This window comes from Seriola aureovittata, chromosome 12 (genome assembly GCF_021018895.1).
Source record: "Seriola aureovittata isolate HTS-2021-v1 ecotype China chromosome 12, ASM2101889v1, whole genome shotgun sequence".
Lineage (NCBI taxonomy): Eukaryota > Metazoa > Chordata > Actinopteri > Carangiformes > Carangidae > Seriola > Seriola aureovittata.
This window is the reverse complement of record NC_079375.1, coordinates 12,045,309-12,066,068: the sequence shown is the minus strand read 5'-3', so window position 1 is coordinate 12,066,068 and position 20,760 is coordinate 12,045,309. Positions and strand designations below refer to the sequence as shown.

Below are 20,760 nucleotides of genomic sequence, written 5' to 3'. Positions count from 1 at the left end.
TTATTACTCCAGTATTGTGTTTTGACATATTTATTGGAGTTTCAACTGGTAACATAGTCTTACTGCTGGATGTTTAATGAACTTAATCCATAATTTCCTTTCAAGCGCAACATTGTAATAGCTGGTTAGGTTTAAATGGCAAACCAGAGGACTGCATGCATCTCAACAAATATGATGTGACATTTGCACAAGTAATTTAAATAGCAATGAATAATTAACAGTTATAACAAGAACACAAAATCACCTGCACAAAGGAATGGGTGTTACAGGGTGCCTGAATATAATTGTCTGGGTATTTTTAATAACCATGAAATTGAAAAATGTAATAAGAAAACAACATGCCAATTTACAAATGGATTATAAATGTTTTCTTAGCTTTCAAGTAAAAGGAGGTTTATCGTGTGCTTAATTCTAAGCAATATAAAAAAAGACATGCCATTTAATTTGTCTTCAAAGTTAAAAAGCTCTCCTTTTGTTATGAATCAAAACAGTCCAATGAATGTCATTTTACTCTACAGCTGAAGCTGCAAAGTGATTAAGTTACACAATATAAAAGTTTTACAAATTCACAACTGTAAAATAAACAGTTAAACTGATCAGTCACAGCCGACAAAACAACAAAAAGGTGACATTAGATGTACTATTGTTTCTTTGTTCTACGCTACATTTTCTACCTCTGTCATGGGATTTAATCCTACTATAGTACTTCAGTATTTATCCTTATCCAGCAAACCAAACTTTAATGACGTTAACACACTATGTGGCCAAGTCTGTAGAGTAAAAGCATTAACCAGCACTGGAACAGTTGTATTATTTCAACAGTACAGTTGACTTGCATGTATCCCTTGTAAGTAAACAACTGCCATGTTTTCCGTCGCCAGCACATTTGATTGTTTCTGTAAATCTATTTAATGATCAACTCAGTTGCACAAAAAAACTCTAATGTTGCAAGAGTAACATAACTCACTGCCACTAACCAAGATATCCAGATTAAATGTCTTAGGTGGTGTAAACCTGACAATGGTTCTTCATACCATTGACAAACCAGTTTATCCATAATGGAATGAGTTATTTTACGCTTTGTTTGCAGGACCAAGCTGTAAGTAGTATATCTGTTTATCTGAACATCCTACCATGCCAGTCTCATCAAGTAAGGATTATTGGAGTATCTTCTTTTCATACAAATGAAAATAAAAATATAAAAAGCGCTTTGTCAGTAAAAAAAAAAAAAAAAAAAAAGGTCCACTTTACAGTATGTTATCATACACTTCTAAACAGTATGTAAATCCAACGGACAGACCACCATCTGTGGGAATGTACACGACTGGAATGGAGGTCTGTGGTTTGTGAGGAGTGGCTGGACGGGGCTTCATGGTGTCAGGATGCCGCTGGTCTCCTACGAAGACATGCTGATTTTCTTCACTTTATTAATTTCCTTGAGAAAAAATAAAAACATCATAACATAACGTCATAAAAAAGTCATAGTATAGTGTTATGGCTATAGAGATCATATGGAGATCAGAATTTAGGTCACAGGTTCCCCAGCTCATCAGGAGCAATGGGATGCACCTGGGATCTCCCTCAGCTGGTGGCAATCAGCTGCGGCTGGGAGGTTTTATAAGGAGATTTGGTTTCCTTGTTCATGTGGTTGTGTGCTGTCAGAGGGGCAACACCTTCAGTTTGTTCTCTGAGTTTTGTGTTGTTGGTCTTGCCTATTCTAAGAATTTCTCATTTGGCAATTTTTATTTACCCCCCCTTTTCTGTGTCTTCCAATATCTTTTGGTTTTGGTCCAATTCTTCTGTTATTCTATCCCCATTTTTAGTGGGTGATGGTTGGGAACTATATTCCCACCAGTACCTTTTAGGACCCACAGACCCATTTTGTTCTGTGTTTTGTTGCAGTTTTTAGTGTTTTGTTAGTTTCCCCAACAGCGGCCCCTGAGTACCAGGGGTTTTTTTTTGTTTGTTTTTTGGGGGGAAACGTAACAATAGTAAGGCATAACAGGTCATAGTATAGTAGGGCATAAAAAAAGGCCCAGGGTTCGAACCCAGAACCTTCTAACCACTGTACCACCATGTAGGGTAAAAAAAAAAAAAAGGTCATAGTATAGTAAGGCATTAGAGTCGCCAATTAGCCTAATATGCATGTCTCTGGATTTCAGGAGGAAGCCAGAGCAACCAGAGGACCCGTGTAGGCAGAGGGAGCCACTTAGTTCGCTAATGCCTTGGGCCAGCCTTTGGCTGCAGCTAGCTAACTTAACAAGCTAACATTAGCTCCATTAGTAATTAGAAAACTCAGTCTCCAGTTGACTGCAGACCCGTGCACAGCACAACTGGATAATCACTATTCAAGGGGAGGGGATTAGCAAATGGTCAACAAAACTTTTCATTTGTAACTGTGTTTTTGTTGATGCGCAACTGTTAATAGTGTTAATAGTAACTCACCTCAAGAAGAGCATTTTTTAACTGCCCATAAGCATCCTCCAAACTGTCATTGACGATTATAACATCAAATGCACCAGGTTCTTTACCTAAAATAAGATACAAATATTCTCAGTCATGATTTGAACGTCTGGCTGGTTTGAAACTTTAATTTTTCTGAGCAAACTGTAAATACTTACTGAACTCCATTTCCACCTTGGCTGCATGTAAACGTTTCTGGAGACTCTCCTCTGACTCGGTTTTCCTGTCTCTTAAACGTTTTTCCTGCAACAACAAAATCAAATCAACAGAAGGCAGGCAGAAATATTCAGAAGTTCCAAAACCTGTGGGACCAGTTATGTGACAACAGGGAGTGTCTAAATATGAACAAACTGGTTTATCAGAGAGAAGCATTTCCTTGTGCTCTCACCAGGATTTCTATGGATGGTGGCTGGATGGAGATGTAAATGGGATTGAGGTTTGTCCCTTTGATGTTCCTCACACCCTGCATGTCAATGTCAAGTATACAGATGAGGTTCTTGGCCTGGACGTCTTGCACAGCAGCTTTACTCGTCCCGTACATGTTCCCAGAGAACTCCGCGTTCTCGATGAAATCACCGTTGTCAATGCCAGCCTGCATCACCTCCCGTGTTACATAATGGTAATCTGAAACCACCAAACAAGGACACATGCAGAATAAAAAAAAATATAAAACTGTTTACTAGAAATTTAAGAAATGAGTTGTTAGCATGGTCATGAAAAAGGAGACTCTGTACCTTTGCCATTTTCCTCTCCAGGCCGGGGGTTTCTTGTTGTATCTGAGGAATGATGAGACATTTATGCCATGGTCTGTACTGGATTTGAATCTAGAGCTGAATTGATTAGTTGATTGGGTTTTATACCAAAACAAAGTTGTACACTTACGAGAGACGCTGAAGCCAAAGACACTGTCATATTCCTTTATGAGCTTCTTCAGCAGAGTGCTCTTCCCTGCCCCGGAGGGCCCGCTAAGCACCACAGGCCTGGGTCCAGCCATAGCTGAAAGAGAAGTAGAGAAATAAGGAGTTGTCAGTGAGGGCTGAGAGACTGAGGCTCAAGGGTGACACATAACCACTGGAATCTAACTGCATGAGTCATTGTAGGAGTAAATCTGTTTGTGCACAGACATATGGTATTAAAATCACACCAGTAATACAACATTACAGCAGCTTCACATGTTCAGACAAACCTTGCTCCGGTGGATAAACATGATTAAATGATAAGCCAGCAGTTCTCAAAGCAAATGATGAGACCAAAATATCCCCTCAGGAAGAGAGCAATCAACTGGTTGGCAAGCTATGGAGGTTACCATGGTGCTGTAGAGAAACAATTCATCACTAATTGGAGAGCCCTACTGCACTTGTTGATGGCAGGAAAGAACAGAACAGTTAACAAGAACATTTCTGAGTGCTAGATGTACTGAAGGTACAGAGTGGGCTTAGTTCCCCCAAGACACAATAGACATCTGCCATGGCCATCCTCTGGGCTAAGAGGGGCCAAGCAGAAGTTGCAAATGGAGAGTATAATGCACATCAGGTCATAGTTTCTGTGATACGTTTCTGTGATTTGTGTGTAAGAGCCCGTCCTTCTCAACGCAGACATCACCAAGGCGAGAGCACCCAGGCACATGTAACACTGTAAGGCCAGCAATGGCAGCAGCTGGCAGAGGCGGTAAGGTGTAAATGCTAGCTAATGCTAACAACATACACGACCTATGTGCTTAGGCAAACAGATGAAAAGGACACTGGGTGTCAGGCTCCTTTTATCAGGTGGTTTGCCTCACCCAGGTCCCATGCATGACTTGGTACAATGACTCCACCTTGTGTATTGCATACCGTCTCCAGCAGTCAGGAAGAATGAAACATGACTTCCTTTTAACTAACGACACAGCCATCCAGTCACTGCCAAGCCTATACAGAGTACTTTCAGTATACATGTTTATAAAAGGTACTTGTTTCTCAATATCTTGCCTTTTGTTTCCCCATTACCAGTTATTTTTGGCATGCTACTCAAGTAAGGAATAAAGTAAAGCCCATAGTGTTCCTCCTTACCTTTCCACACAGAGTGCAAGTAGACAAGGCATTCAAGTGAGCAGGGCGGGTGTGATTGTGTGTCGGTGAGTGATGTACAAGAGCAAAGGGGAGGAGGGAAAGAAAGGGCAGGGCCATGTTTACACACCAGTATTTTGAATGGTTTATACATAATAATCTGATATTGCAGAAAGATCCATGTGTGTATTATTACTAGTCCAATTACTATTACTTACATCAATATCAGGTATCAGATAGGTTGGCAAGAAGTTGGAAAATTAGGTATTCCATATGACATGATGACATGCACTAAATCAAAAACAAAAATGTGTTCATTAGCTTAATCTATCTTTAAAAACAAAAGTAAAATGTGCTATATTTTGGCACGCCTCTGTGGTGTTTGAATAAATAGACTAAAATCACAGCATTATGAGCTGTCTTGTCTCCAGGCAAACCAGATGCAGCGAGGCTGTGTCTGCAGGTGCAAATGACAAGAGTCACCCTCAGTTGCCTCTTGAATGCTTCCCGTAAACAGCAACATGGCTAATTAAAGGTGCAGGTGTTCCTTTTTCAGAGGTCACTGAAGCCTCAACATTTTCAGTCCTGTTTTTAGACTGGGTATCACCCCCTAACCCCAACCCTCCACAACCAGATTTTCAAAAGTTATCCATGATTGTATTTGGGCAATTTACAGCGGCTTCCTGTTATAATTTAGAAACAAACAGGGCTGCAACTACCAAATCTTTCTAATTAAATATTTTTCTTAGTTTATCATTAAGTCTATAAAAAGTCCACCACATTTTCACAGAGCTTTTGAATATGTTTAATTTACAGCAATATAAGACACATTGGAGAGGCCGCAACCAGTGAATGTTCAGCATGTTTGATAAATGTCTGAAAAGATTAGCTGTCAAAGTTGATGCAGATTCATTTCGTCGATTGACGAATCATTTCAGTTCTAAAATAAAGAAAATTTTTATGCCCACTGTCATGTGGGCTGCTTATACTTGAAAACACCTACTATAAGGTCATCAAACAATGAACAGAATCAAATTTAAAAAGCCTCATCTGCTTTCTAATTGATTAATTGCCAAAATGAAAAGATAATACCACCCAAGTTATTATAAACAGTGCTGGAACACTTGATTTATGAAATTAAATCAATTCTAATTTTAAGAATTTCTTACTCCCAAAAGCAAAAGATAACTACTTAAATGAACATTAAATGTGCAATTTCAAGCCATCATTTTGAGGAACAGATGGTACAGTTACATAATTGCTTAGTCCCCTTTCACCTTTTCATGTCCACATAAAGGTTGGATCACAGGGCTAAGAGGAATTAACATCAGTCCTGAAACAGGCAGGAGTTCTGTGTCTTGCTCAAGGAGGGAAACCTCATAACTAATCATTAACAATTGCATTTCTTATTGCAATCATCTGACACCTGCAGCTCCTATTCACTCACAAGAACCAACCTCAAACCAACCTTGTACTTAGATTAGAGCTGTGTGACAGGAAATGAGAGACATGAGTTTACAATGAGCCATGTGCACTCAATCTCATGTGATTGATATTTGCCTGAAGCAAATTTTAAGTCATGTGAAACCTATTAGACCTTAGTGGTCAGATCAGCAACTACTTTCCAAGCAAAAAGTGACAAACATTTTATGGTTCCAGGTTCTCAGATGTTATGATTCAGTATTTTTCAGCCTTTTCATGGACAGAATGATTTATTGACTAACAGAGAAAACACTTAACAGACAATCAGTGATGAAAATAAAAAATTTTTTGCAACTCTGAAAGTACAACATACAGTTTGTAATGTCAAAGCAGTTATTTTGTTAGCTCAGTTTGCCCTGAAACAGGGGTGATTTGGAGGTTAAGTGGGCACACGCACGTTCAGTTTTCCTTTTTATTCAGTCTAATGCTGTGATCCCCTCAATATAACTCATTCAGTTTTTTTCATAAATTGTGAAAGTAGCAATTTCCGTTTATTAATATAGAGTAAGTGTCACAAGTTTCTACAATCTTGTGCCAGACTTATCTAACAGGATTGGATTGCTATGTGAACTGGTGCTGACTGGCATGACTTTTTTGATTACTTTATTATCATATAAAACCTTGATGACATTGTCATAATTGGCTGAATTAAAGATGCAGGAGTGAATAAAGGCTTTAAAATATTGCATCATTTGGCTTTAATATATTACATTGTATAACTATGTTATCAAAATGAAAATTTGTGTCTAATACAGCCTTTTAAAATGTGAACAGAGTTTGCTGTGTACACAAGCACTGTGTTATGAATACAATTGAACTCAATGGGCCGCCAAAGACTTTAATGCAATATATAACTCATAATAACTAATAAACTGTGTGTTATAATGAGCTTATGTACATATGTTCAATGGATAACACTGCACATTTTGAATACTACTGTATATATTACCTGACATAAATGGATGTCTATGAGATTGCTATTAAAACTTTTGTTTGCAGGACTTTTACTTGTAATTGCGTATATTGTGTTTTCATGTTGATGTACTGGTACAGGTAAGTAAATATTTCTTTCTGCCACTGAATGTCTAACAGTTGTCAATAGGAAAAGACAACCCCATCCTAAGAATCCAATTAACCATGACCTGTCATACTTCTGGTTGAACTACAGTTAACATTGAATCAGCTAAACTAATCCAATTTAGTAAACAAAAACCATCTTAACCTGCAGCAACGGTGAAGAAAAACAGAGTGACTGGAGTCACACTGACGGAAATGAATGGCTGTCTCTTAACTACAGTGATACAGAAAACAATTCAAACATAACGACACAGACAAACACATAAACAAACAAACATCCTCCTTCTTACCTGAAAATAGCCTGGAAAAATATCTCATGTACATCGGGAGTTACGTTAGTCTAAGATTGTGAGACCTTGTCCGGAGGGTTTTCTCCCTCCTCCGCTGCAAGAGCCATTAGGGAACCGGGGCTGTCTACGTCATCACTGCGGGTCACAACATTAACACGTCACGGCGAGAATGTGCGACACAAAACAAAGAATCGTCAAGTTTTGCTATCAATAGCCAAAGAGAAAATACGCTGCAAAAGCAGGCATTTTAAATATATCAGTGCAATAAGCTAGTAGCTACACTTTTTTTCCTTAACGCGGAGAGTAATGTATGCACGGTGAGGGATTGCCATTGCTGTAGCTCTGTCTTCAGGGCGCAGAGTAACGCATGCTGCAGAGCATAGCCTAGCTGGAGGAGTTAGATCGCTGTTTTACTCAACTATACCTCTTGAGCTTGGTGGACATTTCATGAAAATACATGCTATATTAGTTGCCGGGTTACTTTCAGTGATCTGAGTAAATACCACCAGGAAGCACGTTGTTCCGACCGATGCAGGGATCCTAAACACATCGTAACTCCCCGGATGAGTGAACGGTGAAGGCCTGGCCAATCGCGCAGCTCATGTGCTACCGTGGCTAAAAGTTAGCGGGCAGAACTAGCGGCCCGCAGTTCTTAATCTAAAAGTGACTGACTAAACATGTTTGGTTCTTCGAGATCAGGGGGGATCCGAGGAGGACAGGACCAGTTCAACTGGGATGACGTGAAAGTTGATAAGCACAGAGAAAATTATCTCGGTAAGTTTTAAGAGCCAAGTTGGCTATGGGCGCTGACCAGAGACAATGCTAATAGTTGTCTGCTAACTTACAAACAACAGAGCAAGGCATGTAAAATCACACATAAGCTACACACAATGGCTCTAATGCTTCACGTGCTGTTTCTGCATACCTTTTGTTTTAGAGTCCCTCATTCCACAGTATCTGTGCTGGTCTAGTCGTTCGCTTTTCTCCTGTTTTCCACCCTACAAACAGCAGGTCCTAGCTTTCATTACTTCCCGTCTCTCACTGAGCAGACACACGATGCCTCTCAGTTATGTGACCCCAAACCGCTGGCAACATGTCAGCATGCCAAGCAAGGGCTTCGTAGCACCCACCACAGCTGTGACATAAAAGGATAAAACAGAATAACGTTACACAATGTGTTCAGTAAGTTAAATAAACACATGAAATGGGTATTATGGTACAATAAAAAGCTTATTGTAACAGTAGACATTTCATCAGCAGCAGAGATTTTCTAAAGTCTGGTGAGACTAACAGGTGGCTCTGGAGAGAGGAAATGACCCTGTAATGTGTATGTGCAAATTTATTCTTTATTCATGTGTTAAATCAAAGCTAAAATTCTACCAAAAAACTGAATTTAATTTGTGCTGTTCCAGTAAGTTTGGATAGTCACATCAATATCGACAATCACTTGCATCTGCAACAATGAGCTATCAGTTGATTAATCATTTAAATAATTTTCTAGCAACGTTAATGTAAAATGTTAAACATTCGATGGTTCTGCTTCTTAAATAGTGAATTTTAGACTATTGTTTGGCCAAAACATTGACATTGGACATTTAAAGACCATGTGCTCTTGGAAATCTGATAAGCATTTTTTGCTTTTATCTGATGTTTTATACACACAATAATAAATCACTGCATCTGGGAAGGAATTTGCTTGTTAATTGAGTGATGAGAACAGTTTTCTGCTACAGCCCTACACAATCATAAGTTGCGAGATCTGAAGTGAGTGAAGCCATGAGGTGACCTCCATTGGAGTTGTTCCTTTAACACTAAATTAGATTGACTGAGCTCAATTCATTATTGTTTTGGGGTATTGCATCCAGGAGTTTTATGTTATTGTAGGGCCAAGATCTTTGAATCAGAAAATGTTTAATTCATAAATTGCACAAACTTTACGTCCTATTCCACAGTTACATTACCACTAGAGCAGCGACTCTCTGCTGTTCAGCATAATGAGGGACTAGTTAAAATTCACAAAGTAGAACTCAGCTCTACAATACAGTAGAAATAACATGTATAACACATCTTTCTCAATCACTCTCAATTCCTCTGTGTTGTTTCCAGGTAACTCTTTGATGGCACCAGTAGGTCGATGGCAAAAAGGCAAAGACCTGACATGGTATGCAAAAGACAAAAAAGGCAAGGAGGCTTTGTCCAGAGAGGATGAACTTGCCGCCATCAAAGCTGCAGAGCACGAGGCACTGATGGCTGCCCTGTATGTATAACTTCCTTTTTAAAAAGAAATTGGAAAGTAATGCAAGCATAAACTGATGAATGTAATTAATTTACTTTTCTGTTTTTAATCTAGAGGGCACAAGAATATAAAGAGACAACCAACTGGCCTGACCAAAGAAGTACGTCACTTTGTTTCAGTTTTGCTTTCAGTCAAAAGATCAGAAAAGGCTGTTAAAGAATTTGCCTGCTTTAAAAATGTTGAATGATATGAATCTTTTTTGACATCAGGACCTTGCAGATGTTTGCAGGCGGGAAGAGGTTGATGGTGAGGAGAGAAATGTGGACCGTGTCTCAGGCCTGGGAAGCTCCAGGTGATTTTTTTCTGTCTTCTTAATAAGAAAACCATGGTTCTATTTTTGTTCAGTCACAGTGTTCCTCTTGACATTCAAGTGGTGGCTAGAGCGCTGCTTATCCGAGTGCACTGTGATTCTAAAGTATTTGTTTACAAGTGTGTGTTTCTTTTTACAGTGCAGGGTCAAGGAAAATATTGCTGTCCCAAAAAGAAAAGGAGGCTGCGAAAATAGGCTTACCAGTTTTTACAGTAAGTTCACTTTCTCTCTCTATGGCCTTTTCAAATGTCAGATATTTAATATACTGATATTGATTATGTTAATAATGTGCCATGCATTATGATGGGCAAAAATGATTGCAGTTTCATAATAAAACAAACGGGCCTTTTGAATATCTTTTTTGAGTAGTACTAGAAATAGTAGTATCAGTAAAAGTTAAGAGAAGTTCATTTCATGCGATCTGCACCTTGATGTAAAAATGAAAGAAATACTGTCTTTACAGCACCATAAGACCGAGGGTCGTCCAGAAACCACAACAGCAAGAACATCTGAGAGTGTAGAAAAAGGAGAGGTGGAACAACGGTGCGTGTGCATATTAGTTAATCTATTTCACATTCCATGCTCAAAAAACATCCAATATTTAGCTCCACTGGGGCAAATGTGGCCCTGAATCCAGTTTTTTATGTTTATCTGAATAATAATTATCTTCACTACTCACTTTTAACTCTAGGCATGAGAGCAAAAAGAAGAAGAAAGAGAAAAAGAGCAAAAAGGAGAAAAAGAAGAAGGAAAAAAAGAAGAAAAGGCAAAGAAGAGACTCATCCTCTTCAGATTCAGATGACAACAGAAAGCGGTTGGTTCACTCATTCATTCTGTCACCCAAACAGTGACAAAACAGGATTACTACAAACTATGGCTTAAAAAAAACTGAGGCATTTTGGCATCAATCAGTGATATTGTGTTGTATCTTAATAAACCATATTGCATATTTGCTCATGGTACTGTGTCCACCTCCTGCATAGTGGAGCAGACTTGGCATGAATCAGAAGCTTTCCTCTGTCAGCACTAGAGGGCACCAAGGCACTGTCCTACACACAGCAACTTGAAGCATTGCCTTTTAGAATTAGGGAGCACTTATCCCAAGATAATAGATATATTGTGTAAATCAGGTCTGTGGTGGTGGTGAGGGGGTGTACTGATTTAATAGTGTAATTTATGTGCTTCAGTAATTTGTGCCAGCAAGACAGGATTCACATGAACCAACATATGATAGATGTCTGCAGAATTCATGATATATAAGAAGTTGAAGATGCAGAAGCGTGTCAAACACAATAGTCAGTTATATTCAGTCACCGGGCCATTTGGTATTTTCTGTGGATGTTACTGCAGAGCTCATCTGGCAGTTAATTCTTTCCCAGTGTCACAACATCTTAACTGAATCCCCACCGCAACGCCAGTCATTGATGGTTTGTTTCTTTTTACTCTTCAGGCACAGAAAGGACCACCATCATCATAATCCATCATACCATAGTCAGAGTGGAGCCAGACCCCATGACAGCCATTCAAGGGGGGGGGCAAAGGCTGAGCGACAGCCCTCCTACCCTTATCATCGACAGCAGCGGCATGACACAGACTCCTCTGATGGGGGGTCTCCTGTGTCCCGTAACCCCGCCAGCCACAAGATGGCCCCTGCTGGTGCAACACAAAGCCACAGGCGGCGCCACGACACAGACTCGGACGACTAATGTCCCCCTCCCCGTAAATTCAAAGATGCATAATGCAGACAGAGTGCTCTACAGCAGCTCGACTGGCCCTGAAGCCCTCATTTACCCTGGACAACCAGATATATAGGTGATGGAGACAGGTTAATGTGTCTGGCCTCCTGTTTTAACTTTTCACCAATGAGTTGGTCCTGGGACACTGTGTCTTTTGTGGTATTTTGAATTTTGTTTGACAAGTTATTATTTTAACACATTCTGTATGATTTTACAACAATACTTACTGTATTGTATATCATAGTTTGTGAGTTTTTATTTTATCGCATAAAAAACCATGAAAGATAGAAATTTTTCAATAGCAAATGGAATTATCTTTTATTCCTATGTCTTGCCCTCGTGGCTGTTATTACTCAGGAAATCTTAGAAATTTATGTTGAACCCAGAACATTGTTGCGTATGTTGGGTGACCACCACAATTCATCAGTGGAGATCAGTGATACAATGAAAATACTTAAATATAGGGCTTTGTGGCTGCCTCTTGCAAAATTACAACATTTTTAAAATCAATTAGGTGTGTTTCTTTTGGTGTTTTTTGTCAAAAATTCTCTAGGATGCTCCTTGATGCCTTTGCGTCCTTGGACATCACCATCCCACTGTGCCTCTTGCACTACTCAGCAGCTCTGGTCCTTTTCTTTTTCTCAGTCATGCCAGCGCTCCTTAATCCCTCACCGTTCTAGGTTGAGCTCCCTGACTGGTGCGATACCATTGGAATGCTCTCCACTGGTCATAATAGAGTGTAGTGTTTGCATTTGCCTTGAATTGGTCTGAAAGAGGGTATTCTGCTGGCTGGCACCTGGGGGGTGCACTAAAAAAGAGCAAGGCATTCATAAAGAAGAGTGCAAAAAACCAGGCTGGTCCTTTTTATATGGCCGAGTACCGTTAGACCGCCACACACAAACCAAGCTGATGGAGCAGCAGGAGAGGAGGCCAGACAAAGCCACCCCATGAGGGACCCGAGACTCGAACTCCCTCTCCTTCCACCACTACCATACTCTCCTGCCATGTTTTATAGGCTTGGCTGCATTAACCACAGCAGCCTAATCAACCTGCAAGAATGCTGTCCTAGATTGCCACCCCAACACAATGTGAAACAGGGTGTGCTCTCCACATTAATGCTTTAACCCAACATTTGGTGGTTTCCATTACCTTGGAGCATCACATTTCTTCCTGGGTCAAAGGGGTGATCACCCCAACAGTTTACTCTGACACCAACATCGTATCTCTTGTTAAATCAGCATTGTTTCCTGAAGTGTATTACTGCACTATTAGGTGTAGAGCTAATGATTATTCTCATTAATCTGTTTTTATACATTAAATAATTTATCTATTTATTTTTTTGTTTATCAAGTAGCCATGGCTACGGTCTATTTTAAAGATAAAAATATTAGTTGTGCTGTTTTTACAAATGGAACAGATAAAATACTACCAAGCAGGGAGAGAAGCTACATCATGCAAATTTAACGTTCAGTCATTTTATTGCATAGAGTGAAACAATGAAAATCATCAACATTTTTTCTCCAGTCACTTTAATTACAGTGCTTTTTTTTTCCTCACAAAACAAAAGCTTTACATAAAAAAAACACAGACAAACTTAAGAGATTAATATAGTCTTCAAATATTTAGACAGTTATAATTAAAAAAAAAATGTTTAATGCAACCCAGAGTAATCTTCAGAGCAAGTAAAGGAACACCCACACCTTTTAGAAAAGAAGAGGCAACATGTGTCTTGGATAACAAGGCATATGTATGACTTCCCGTTCATCCCAAGGACAATGTGCTGCAAAGGAAGAAATAATGGCACTATAGTAAAAATGTCACAGAAACTGATTTTGTATTGCCAAAATGCCATTTTCCAGATTGTAATGAATAAAAAAAGAAAAAAGGCCGGACTTGCCAGAGCCATTAGTGACAACACTAAGGGTGTTGTAGTGTGCAACTCCTTTAGTTACAATTACCTCACACAGTTTACACTAGTAACAGTACAGGGCTGTTGAGAGTACTCAGTGGGGTAACAGTTCCTGTGCAGGCTAATGATGTAAACACCCAGTAAATATGCATGCCCTTTAAGACCAACGGAACACATCATGCAGTTTTGCTAACAAGTATATGGCAAAGGCAGCACATGATCAACCTGAGACTCAGAAATACGAAAACCCAACGCTGACACAACAGACTGCCTTTCAAACAACCATAAAGCAGGTAGATATGAGATCATTGCATTTCTCAATTCAAGCCAACGCACTGTATAACAAAGGCTGGCAAGTGTTCACAGACAAGGAGTTCTCAATTTGGACAGAGTGATGTCAGTACAAATAGTATGCCAGTGTTTACTAAATGGTAATTTGGGGACTGGTACATGTAGTCACTGGTTAGGGTAACCATAGTAGCTGCAAGTAGTGCATCAGTGTATAATTCAGTTTTTGGAAAATTAAAAGCCCCTCATGGATCACTCTCTACAGTACGTGTGACAAGATAATAACAGGTCATCAGATTGCATTGAGGTCCTGGGGCCAACATGTGCTGGTAAATTCTTATTCATTGCCTCCCTTTTCTTATTCAATGCACACATGGCTGCCCCTCAGCCAGAAAGAGAAAAATAACCATGGTAGAATCTAAAAGAGTGCAATAAGCTGCCCCATTACCAAATATATTTACAATTACATAAAATAAAAAAAAAATGTTTTACAAGAATAGATCAACCCCACCACTGGCCTGTATGTCTGTGGGAATAACTGCTGAGGAGAGGGCAGTTTCCGGTCGGTTACTTTTTTTATTTATTTTTTTTTGGACTAGGTAGCTCAGTTTTGTAACACCTTGAGAGTAGAGAGCAAGGTCAGAGATTGTGTGGAGTAGGTAGGTTTGGATAGCTGTGATTATTAATGGTTTTTTAGCTGATTAGACAACCAATCCAGTCCTTCATAGAGACCATCCCCAGTGGTGGCACAGGTTGCCTGGATGTACCAGTGTCTGTTGCGTAGGGAGTGAAGATTCATCTTGTCTGTGAGCTCAGCAGCATTCATAGCGTTTGGAAGGTCCTACAAGCAATACACAGAGAGAAAACATTAGGAGAGTACCCTGTGTATACAACAGGCCAAGAAAAAAAACATGCGAAAAATTAGTTGTGATATGTACCTGTTTATATGAAAGACTTTGATTAAGTATTACTTACTTGTTTGTTGGCAAACACTAATAGGACGGCATCACGCAGCTCATCCTCTGCCAACATTCTCAAGAGCTCTTCACGAGCCTCTGTACATCGTTCTCTGTCATTGCTGTCCACAACAAAGATGAGACCTGGAACAAGAGCAAATGTAGAACAAATGAGTGTGTGCACGTTACGGATCTTTTAAATACAAAGCAGTGAACATTTTGTGAATTAAAAAAAAAAAAAAAAAAAAAAGAGAACGCATTGCAAAGTCATTGATTTAAAGCAAACAAATATCAGGCACTAAGGTTTTGATATAATTAAACGTACCCTGTGTGTTCTGGAAGTAATGACGCCACAGCGGTCGAATTTTGTCTTGACCACCGACATCCCATACTGTGAAACTGATGTTCTTGTACTCTACTGTCTCTACATTAAAGCCTGGGGGGGAAACAAATAATCACATTAATAACATACTCAACGTTCTCATTTAACAGTAATTCTGGCCTCCTAGAATAGTATTGTTCTAAACACATAACAGGCATGTAATAGGTAAAGGAAAGACATCTTTCAATGTTTTATTTACCTATTGTAGGAATGGTAGTCACAATCTCTCCAAGTTTGAGCTTGTACAAAATAGTTGTTTTTCCAGCAGCATCCAGACCCACCATGAGAATCCTCATCTCCTTCTTTCCGAACATTTTAAATAACCCTGCAAACACATTCCCCATGGTGGCTGGTGATAGGAACCTACTTTGGCAAAAATAAACCTGTGGAGAAAACAACAAATCAATTGTTAAATGAGGGTGCTACAGAACCAAACCAAACAGTGGATTTAAAACTTGCTTGTAAGAAGTAATTACAAAAAGTCAAAGGACAGAAATGTATCAACTCTTTCTTAATAACTGATCCTAAATCATTTAGCAAACATAAAGTTGAGAGGGCTTGCATCTTATTTTTGTTTTATGTGATTGTAACCTGAATATATTTGAGTTTTGGAAGATGTCACCTCGGGCTTTAGGAAACTGCGATGGGCCCTTTTCACAATTTTCAGACATTTTATAAAGCAAATGATTAACTGAGAAAACTATGGGCTGATAAATTGTATAAATAGTTGCAGTCATAATTGTATCAGAGTTTCTATGTGTTGAAATATGACCACAAACAAATTGTCATCTCTAACGCCTACATAGACTCTAGTTTCCCCATCCAAAAAATGCACTGCACCTACTACTTAATGCCTCACACTATTGCTGCTGCTGCTACCTTTAGCAAGAACTAGCCAACATGTAGTCATATTTTAGCCCCAGTTTCTGCATCTGATCCTGTATTAAAATTACATTTGAGTCACATACCAAAGTATGAAAAACATACACCTGACTGCCTTTGAGTGGGTCATTTAACAACACTTACTGTTATTCTATAATGATATAACCTGAATCCTAAAAGACTCTATCCATCTGGATTGAACACGTAAAAAAATAGCCAAGTTCCCATATTGCGCCTACTCCAAATAAAGATGGTAGCCGACAATGATATATGTCCTTGCTCAATTTCTACAATGTGAACCAGTAACAGTTTATATTTTGTTAATATGCTGCTTGTGTTTTAGGACATATACAATTTCCAGCCACTGGATTAGGAAATATGATCACAATTTGAGATACAGGCTACAAATCTTCTGTTTTTCTATCGTGTAATAGACGATTTAAGCTTAATTATGCTTTTTTTCAGAAAACTGGATGCTTATTATTCCTTGTTCATGCTATGTGTTATTGCGAGCATTCACTGCATTGAGACGGTGCTATGATTACAGCTGGTCATGAGAAGATTAAAATAGTGAGTATATAACACCATATTCATACAATTTCAGTTTAATTACATGCGGCTATAGGGTTTGGCTGATGTGAGGCATCCATATTTGTTTGGATTTGACGTAACCCCAAAGTGCCAATTCGGATATATAGCAGCTTTCATAAAGTTTCCCAGTTGATATAAACACTTCTACAAGTCGAAAACTCGTCATTAAATCCTTTGTTAATATTCTGTCATTCCTGTCAAACAGGAGACATCGAGAGGATGAATTTGATTGTGTTGTGACCGAATCAGGTTACCGAGTGCGGAGGTGACGAACAGGACTAGCCGCCATCCTGTACCAAGACGTAGAGATAACGAATTTGCTCTTCACTCATTAGACTACATATTAGGACCGCAGCAATTTCGTAATGTCGTCTCATTGGAGTACTTTAAACTCACCAATGTGCAGTGCTAAAAGTTGTCCTACGTAAACAAACAACACAGTTAGCTTTTAAGGGTGTAATGCTAACAGTCCTCCGACGAGTTCATATTTTATGACAGTCTATTGTAAACTACTTTTGAGGACGCTAAGAGTCTTATTGCACATGTTTTCATGGCAACATAATACAGTACAGACGTGAGCATGAGTAAGAAAGTAAGGAAATACAAACGAATGTAAGACTGAGATAAACTGGCTAACGTTAATCGGTAAAGTTAGCCCCGTAGCTGCAAGTCGTTGTGTTTGTCTCGGCGTCCTGACTCTCGTGAACGCGGTCACACACACGGCTAAGCTGGCAAATGTGGCTTTTTGAACGACTACATTCGATGAAAACAACAATAGATTAGCTTCATTAAAGTATGTCTTTTACACTTACACAGTTTATATATTCCCTTCCCTCTTCAAGGCGTTTCCTTCCTCAGGAAAATGGCGACAATTTGACACGTCAGAGGTTCCGTTCCAGCAAAACTTCCGTGGTCATCATCAGGATGGGAGATGTCGCCTCTTGTGGCTAAGGGGAGAACTACACGCCATCTAGATAGTCTAAATTGTTAAACATTACTTAATTGTTAATCGGCCAATTGGTTAATTGGCATTAGCATTTAGAAACTAAATGTAAAATTTAATTAATTGTTTTAACACGTATAATGTAGTTGCACACGGATAAATGGATATTTATTCATGTATTTATCATCAAATATAGCTCCTAGCATCCATAACTGGTGCATAAACAGTTAATGAATGATTAATAACACAGAATCACTTAATGATATATGACTACACAAATAAATAAAACATCATGTTGTGTGTTTTCTTGTGTGTGTTTTTTTTCATGTGATGTGTATATTGTGTGTTTATATTGTGTAGCCTTCATCAGTGAATGGAGTTTGCTGAGTTGTCATGGACAGTCAAAAAGTTGGCCTATTCATAAAAAAACATTCTTAATGCATATAATCGATATATACAGCATATGTTTTATGTTTATATTAAAGAATTAGAATTACAGTCATTCATTATCTGTTTAGAGATCAGTTATGGGTGTTTCATAGTAAGAGTTATAGTCAATGACAAATATATTAACACTTTTAAAAAGTTCTCTGCTTACAGTGGCAATCTGGTATGTTATAGTTTGTTATCAACAACTGATTATTATTATATTCTGATTAACTAATTATTATTTAAACCTAAATTAGGAGGTGAAAAACAAAGTGTTACCTGTAAGGAGTATTAATACTGTTGAACTTATGTATATGTATACGTAAAGGCCTATAGGGGACTGAAACATAAACATACAATAGTTTAATGCCATATGTGATAGTATTCAAGCCCAAGCTACACTTTTTCTTATGGGCTTTTATGAAAAAAAAAATGGAATAAAATATATCACATCAACACAAACTACATATCTAAGAACAACAAGCAAAAATGGAGTTTTGTGCACAATTAAATGTGATTACATATATCTGGTCTAATGTGAATCTATTTAAAAGCATGGAAAATCCCTGTATAGTGTGAAATTATGAATTATGCCCTGTCTACACATTGTCTAGCCTCTAGATGATGCTTATAAAGTGATGACCTAGTCTGTCATACTGTACAGTTTAAATTAATTTAAATCTATGGTATTTGTTTTCAAACTCAATTGAAACAGCAATTTCCACTTCTTTTAGATCTACTACCAGGTCATTAAGAAAAAGTCTAACTGCGTTGTTGTTGGGCAGTTAAATTTTAACCAGGGTCAACTATGCCTGCTACCCCCAGCAGAGGCGGCAGCAGGAGGGGAGAAGAGCAAGAGAGAACAGCGGGAGGGGAGAAGGGTCTATGGTTGGTGATGGACCACACAGTGAAGGCTCATAATGCTGTCTCATTCTGCAACCATAATTTGTGGTTATGCCCTGCCAAATGCCTGAGAGATCGCTCTCGGCATATTTTCACAGCAATTGCTTTCTTTTTTTATGTGTGTGGAAGGTGTTTACTGAGTACCAATTGTTTAGATTCTTGTAGACTCACACATTTGACTGATTTTCAATGGGCAGATGTTACACATTTAAAACCAATGTTCCAATCAAACATTGAAATCTTTCAAATCCTGTTTTATTGTAACAACAGCATCTACAAAGCACACAGGTATCGAACTCAGTCTATGTATTTCTCTCTCTCTTTCTCTTCTTTTTTTCCCGATATCTTTTGAATCCAGACAACTTACAACAAACAACCAAGGAAGCAGATCTTAGAGCATATTGCCAAAACATATACTACAAATTAAAAAAAAAGGTTTTATCAAACCTTTTCAAAACACATCTTCACCTGTCATTAGTATAGTTTAGTAGGAGGTTCAGGACCAGGTTTGTGCACCAACAAGTTCAGAAAGTCACACTTTGATTATAAAAACAATTTCACCCTACCCAGTGTATTATCAGTACATAAGTATAAATTTTATAAAATAATCATATCTTACGCCATACAGGATGCTTCTAATTCTCATCTTTAAAACAAGTTTATGGGAGCAAAACCTGTTCACCAGTCGCTCAACATTGGAACTATTGAGCATCTTTACCTTTGGGATTTAGGTTCTACAAGTATCAGTTTGACCAAACTCAACCATCATACTACCAAATCACTGCAAAAACAAACAGTAGCAAACAAGAGCTTGAACACTCCAGTGTAATTCCTCATTGCAAAAAAAACTATAACTCAGACCACAAAAATGCATTTTTTTCTTTATAAAGGACAGTTTAACGAGACAATAAGTAAAATATACCTATAAACTTTTGTTTGATTTAGTGATCCACCATATTACAAAACATAAGTCAAACCCACATTCTCCTCTTTGCACCATCAGAGCAGGTGTTGAGGTGTGATAACTCTGATCAGGGCAAACACGTGCATTGAAACCTGCCAAAATTATATTTTATTACTGCTGTGTCTTCTGATGCGCTCCTTAGCCAAATCACATATCTGGATTCTGAGATAAACCCTTTGCTGGAAAATTATACCTGCAGGCTGTTGTCTCCTAAGATGAACATTTTGAATTCAAATGAAATACATGAGGCATAAATCATGTCAGATAACTTCAAAAAGAATCTGCCTATTGGTATCAAACTTCATTTTACTTTATGAAGATTTAAACTAAAATAAAAAAAAAAGAAGCAGGTTTCATTGGGTTGCCATTAATATAATATGCATTTGCAACGTACCATGTAGTGAGCCGAAGGTACTGTATAAATCCTGGATGGGCTAAATCCACCTTTCCGTGCTTAACAGGCAAATGCAGCGGTAACATCCATTTAAAGGGCTCTTCTCCTTCCTCCTTTGCGGCTTCATATCTCACCAGATACTGACAGTTGTGATGTGTGGACAGAGGACTAGAAATAGGACAGTAGGGGGTTTTTATATCACACACATACACACACACACACATACACACACACACACACACACACACACACACACACACACACACACACACACAGACACACACACCCACAACGCACACACACAAACACACAAACAAATTCCTAATGGTCGCACTTGTGTATACTCTTAAAACTTTCTCCCTCACATGCACAAACACGTGCGTGCACAGACACACGTGTGCGCGTTTTTTTTTCTTTTCT

General features: G+C 38.6%; 3 protein-coding genes across 7 annotated transcripts; 1 reads left to right on the top strand and 2 right to left on the bottom strand.

Annotated features, from left to right (window-relative positions):
• Window positions 1–14: 14 nt before the first annotated feature.
• Window positions 15–20,517, bottom strand: guk1a (guanylate kinase 1a). Of its 4 annotated transcripts, XM_056391349.1 has the most exons (8): window positions 8,283–8,492; window positions 7,358–7,492; window positions 3,346–3,459; window positions 3,198–3,239; window positions 2,852–3,087; window positions 2,622–2,706; window positions 2,446–2,531; window positions 15–1,435 (listed from the first exon to the last, which is right to left on the bottom strand). In XM_056391349.1, exons 2-8 carry the CDS (start codon window positions 7,389–7,391, stop codon window positions 1,397–1,399), a joined length of 636 nt encoding a protein of 211 aa, XP_056247324.1. In that variant the 5' UTR covers window positions 7,392–7,492; window positions 8,283–8,492; the 3' UTR covers window positions 15–1,396. The 4 variants fall into 4 exon arrangements, with proteins under 4 accessions (XP_056247324.1, XP_056247326.1, XP_056247325.1 ...); XM_056391351.1 differs by lacking the exons at window positions 7,358–7,492; window positions 8,283–8,492 and adding an exon at window positions 20,341–20,517; XM_056391350.1 differs by lacking the exon at window positions 7,358–7,492.
• c12h1orf35 (chromosome 12 C1orf35 homolog) lies at window positions 7,507–12,209 on the top strand. Its single transcript, XM_056391347.1, has 8 exons — window positions 7,507–8,131; window positions 9,464–9,614; window positions 9,708–9,753; window positions 9,863–9,945; window positions 10,103–10,175; window positions 10,427–10,506; window positions 10,655–10,777; window positions 11,414–12,209. Exons 1-8 carry the CDS (start codon window positions 8,035–8,037, stop codon window positions 11,667–11,669), a joined length of 909 nt encoding a protein of 302 aa, XP_056247322.1. The 5' UTR covers window positions 7,507–8,034; the 3' UTR covers window positions 11,670–12,209.
• arf1 (ADP-ribosylation factor 1) lies at window positions 13,155–17,647 on the bottom strand. Of its 2 annotated transcripts, none has more exons than XM_056391352.1 (5): window positions 17,520–17,647; window positions 15,434–15,617; window positions 15,178–15,288; window positions 14,872–14,996; window positions 13,155–14,737 (listed from the first exon to the last, which is right to left on the bottom strand). In XM_056391352.1, the coding sequence occupies exons 2-5, from the start codon at window positions 15,576–15,578 to the stop codon at window positions 14,579–14,581; spliced, it is 540 nt and encodes a 179-aa protein (XP_056247327.1). In that variant the 5' UTR covers window positions 15,579–15,617; window positions 17,520–17,647; the 3' UTR covers window positions 13,155–14,578. The 2 variants fall into 2 exon arrangements, with proteins under 2 accessions (XP_056247327.1, XP_056247328.1); XM_056391353.1 differs by lacking the exon at window positions 17,520–17,647 and adding an exon at window positions 16,422–16,426.
• Window positions 20,518–20,760: the final 243 nt, after the last annotated feature.

Excerpts from the sequence above, each read along its gene's own strand:
- guk1a (XM_056391349.1), bottom strand. The coding sequence starts at position 7,391 with ATGTACATGAGATATTTTTCCAGGCTATTTTCAG. Across the intron at positions 3,460-7,357 it reads TTTTTCCAGGCTATTTTCAG|CTATGGCTGGACCCAGGCCT; the intron begins GTAAGAAGGAGG and ends CTTCTCTTTCAG. Across the intron at positions 3,088-3,197 it reads TGGAGAGGAAAATGGCAAAG|ATTACCATTATGTAACACGG; the intron begins GTACAGAGTCTC and ends TGGTGGTTTCAG.
- c12h1orf35 (XM_056391347.1), top strand. The coding sequence starts at position 8,035 with ATGTTTGGTTCTTCGAGATCAGGGGGGATCCGAGGAGGACAGGACCAG. Across the intron at positions 9,615-9,707 it reads GAGGCACTGATGGCTGCCCT|AGGGCACAAGAATATAAAGA; the intron begins GTATGTATAACT and ends TTTTTAATCTAG. Across the intron at positions 9,946-10,102 it reads TCAGGCCTGGGAAGCTCCAG|TGCAGGGTCAAGGAAAATAT; the intron begins GTGATTTTTTTC and ends TTCTTTTTACAG.
- arf1 (XM_056391352.1), bottom strand. The coding sequence starts at position 15,578 with ATGGGGAATGTGTTTGCAGGGTTATTTAAAATGTTCGGAAAGAAGGAG. Across the intron at positions 14,997-15,177 it reads TTACTTCCAGAACACACAGG|GTCTCATCTTTGTTGTGGAC; the intron begins GTACGTTTAATT and ends CTCTTGTTCCAG. Across the intron at positions 14,738-14,871 it reads TAGTGTTTGCCAACAAACAA|GACCTTCCAAACGCTATGAA; the intron begins GTAAGTAATACT and ends TATTGCTTGTAG.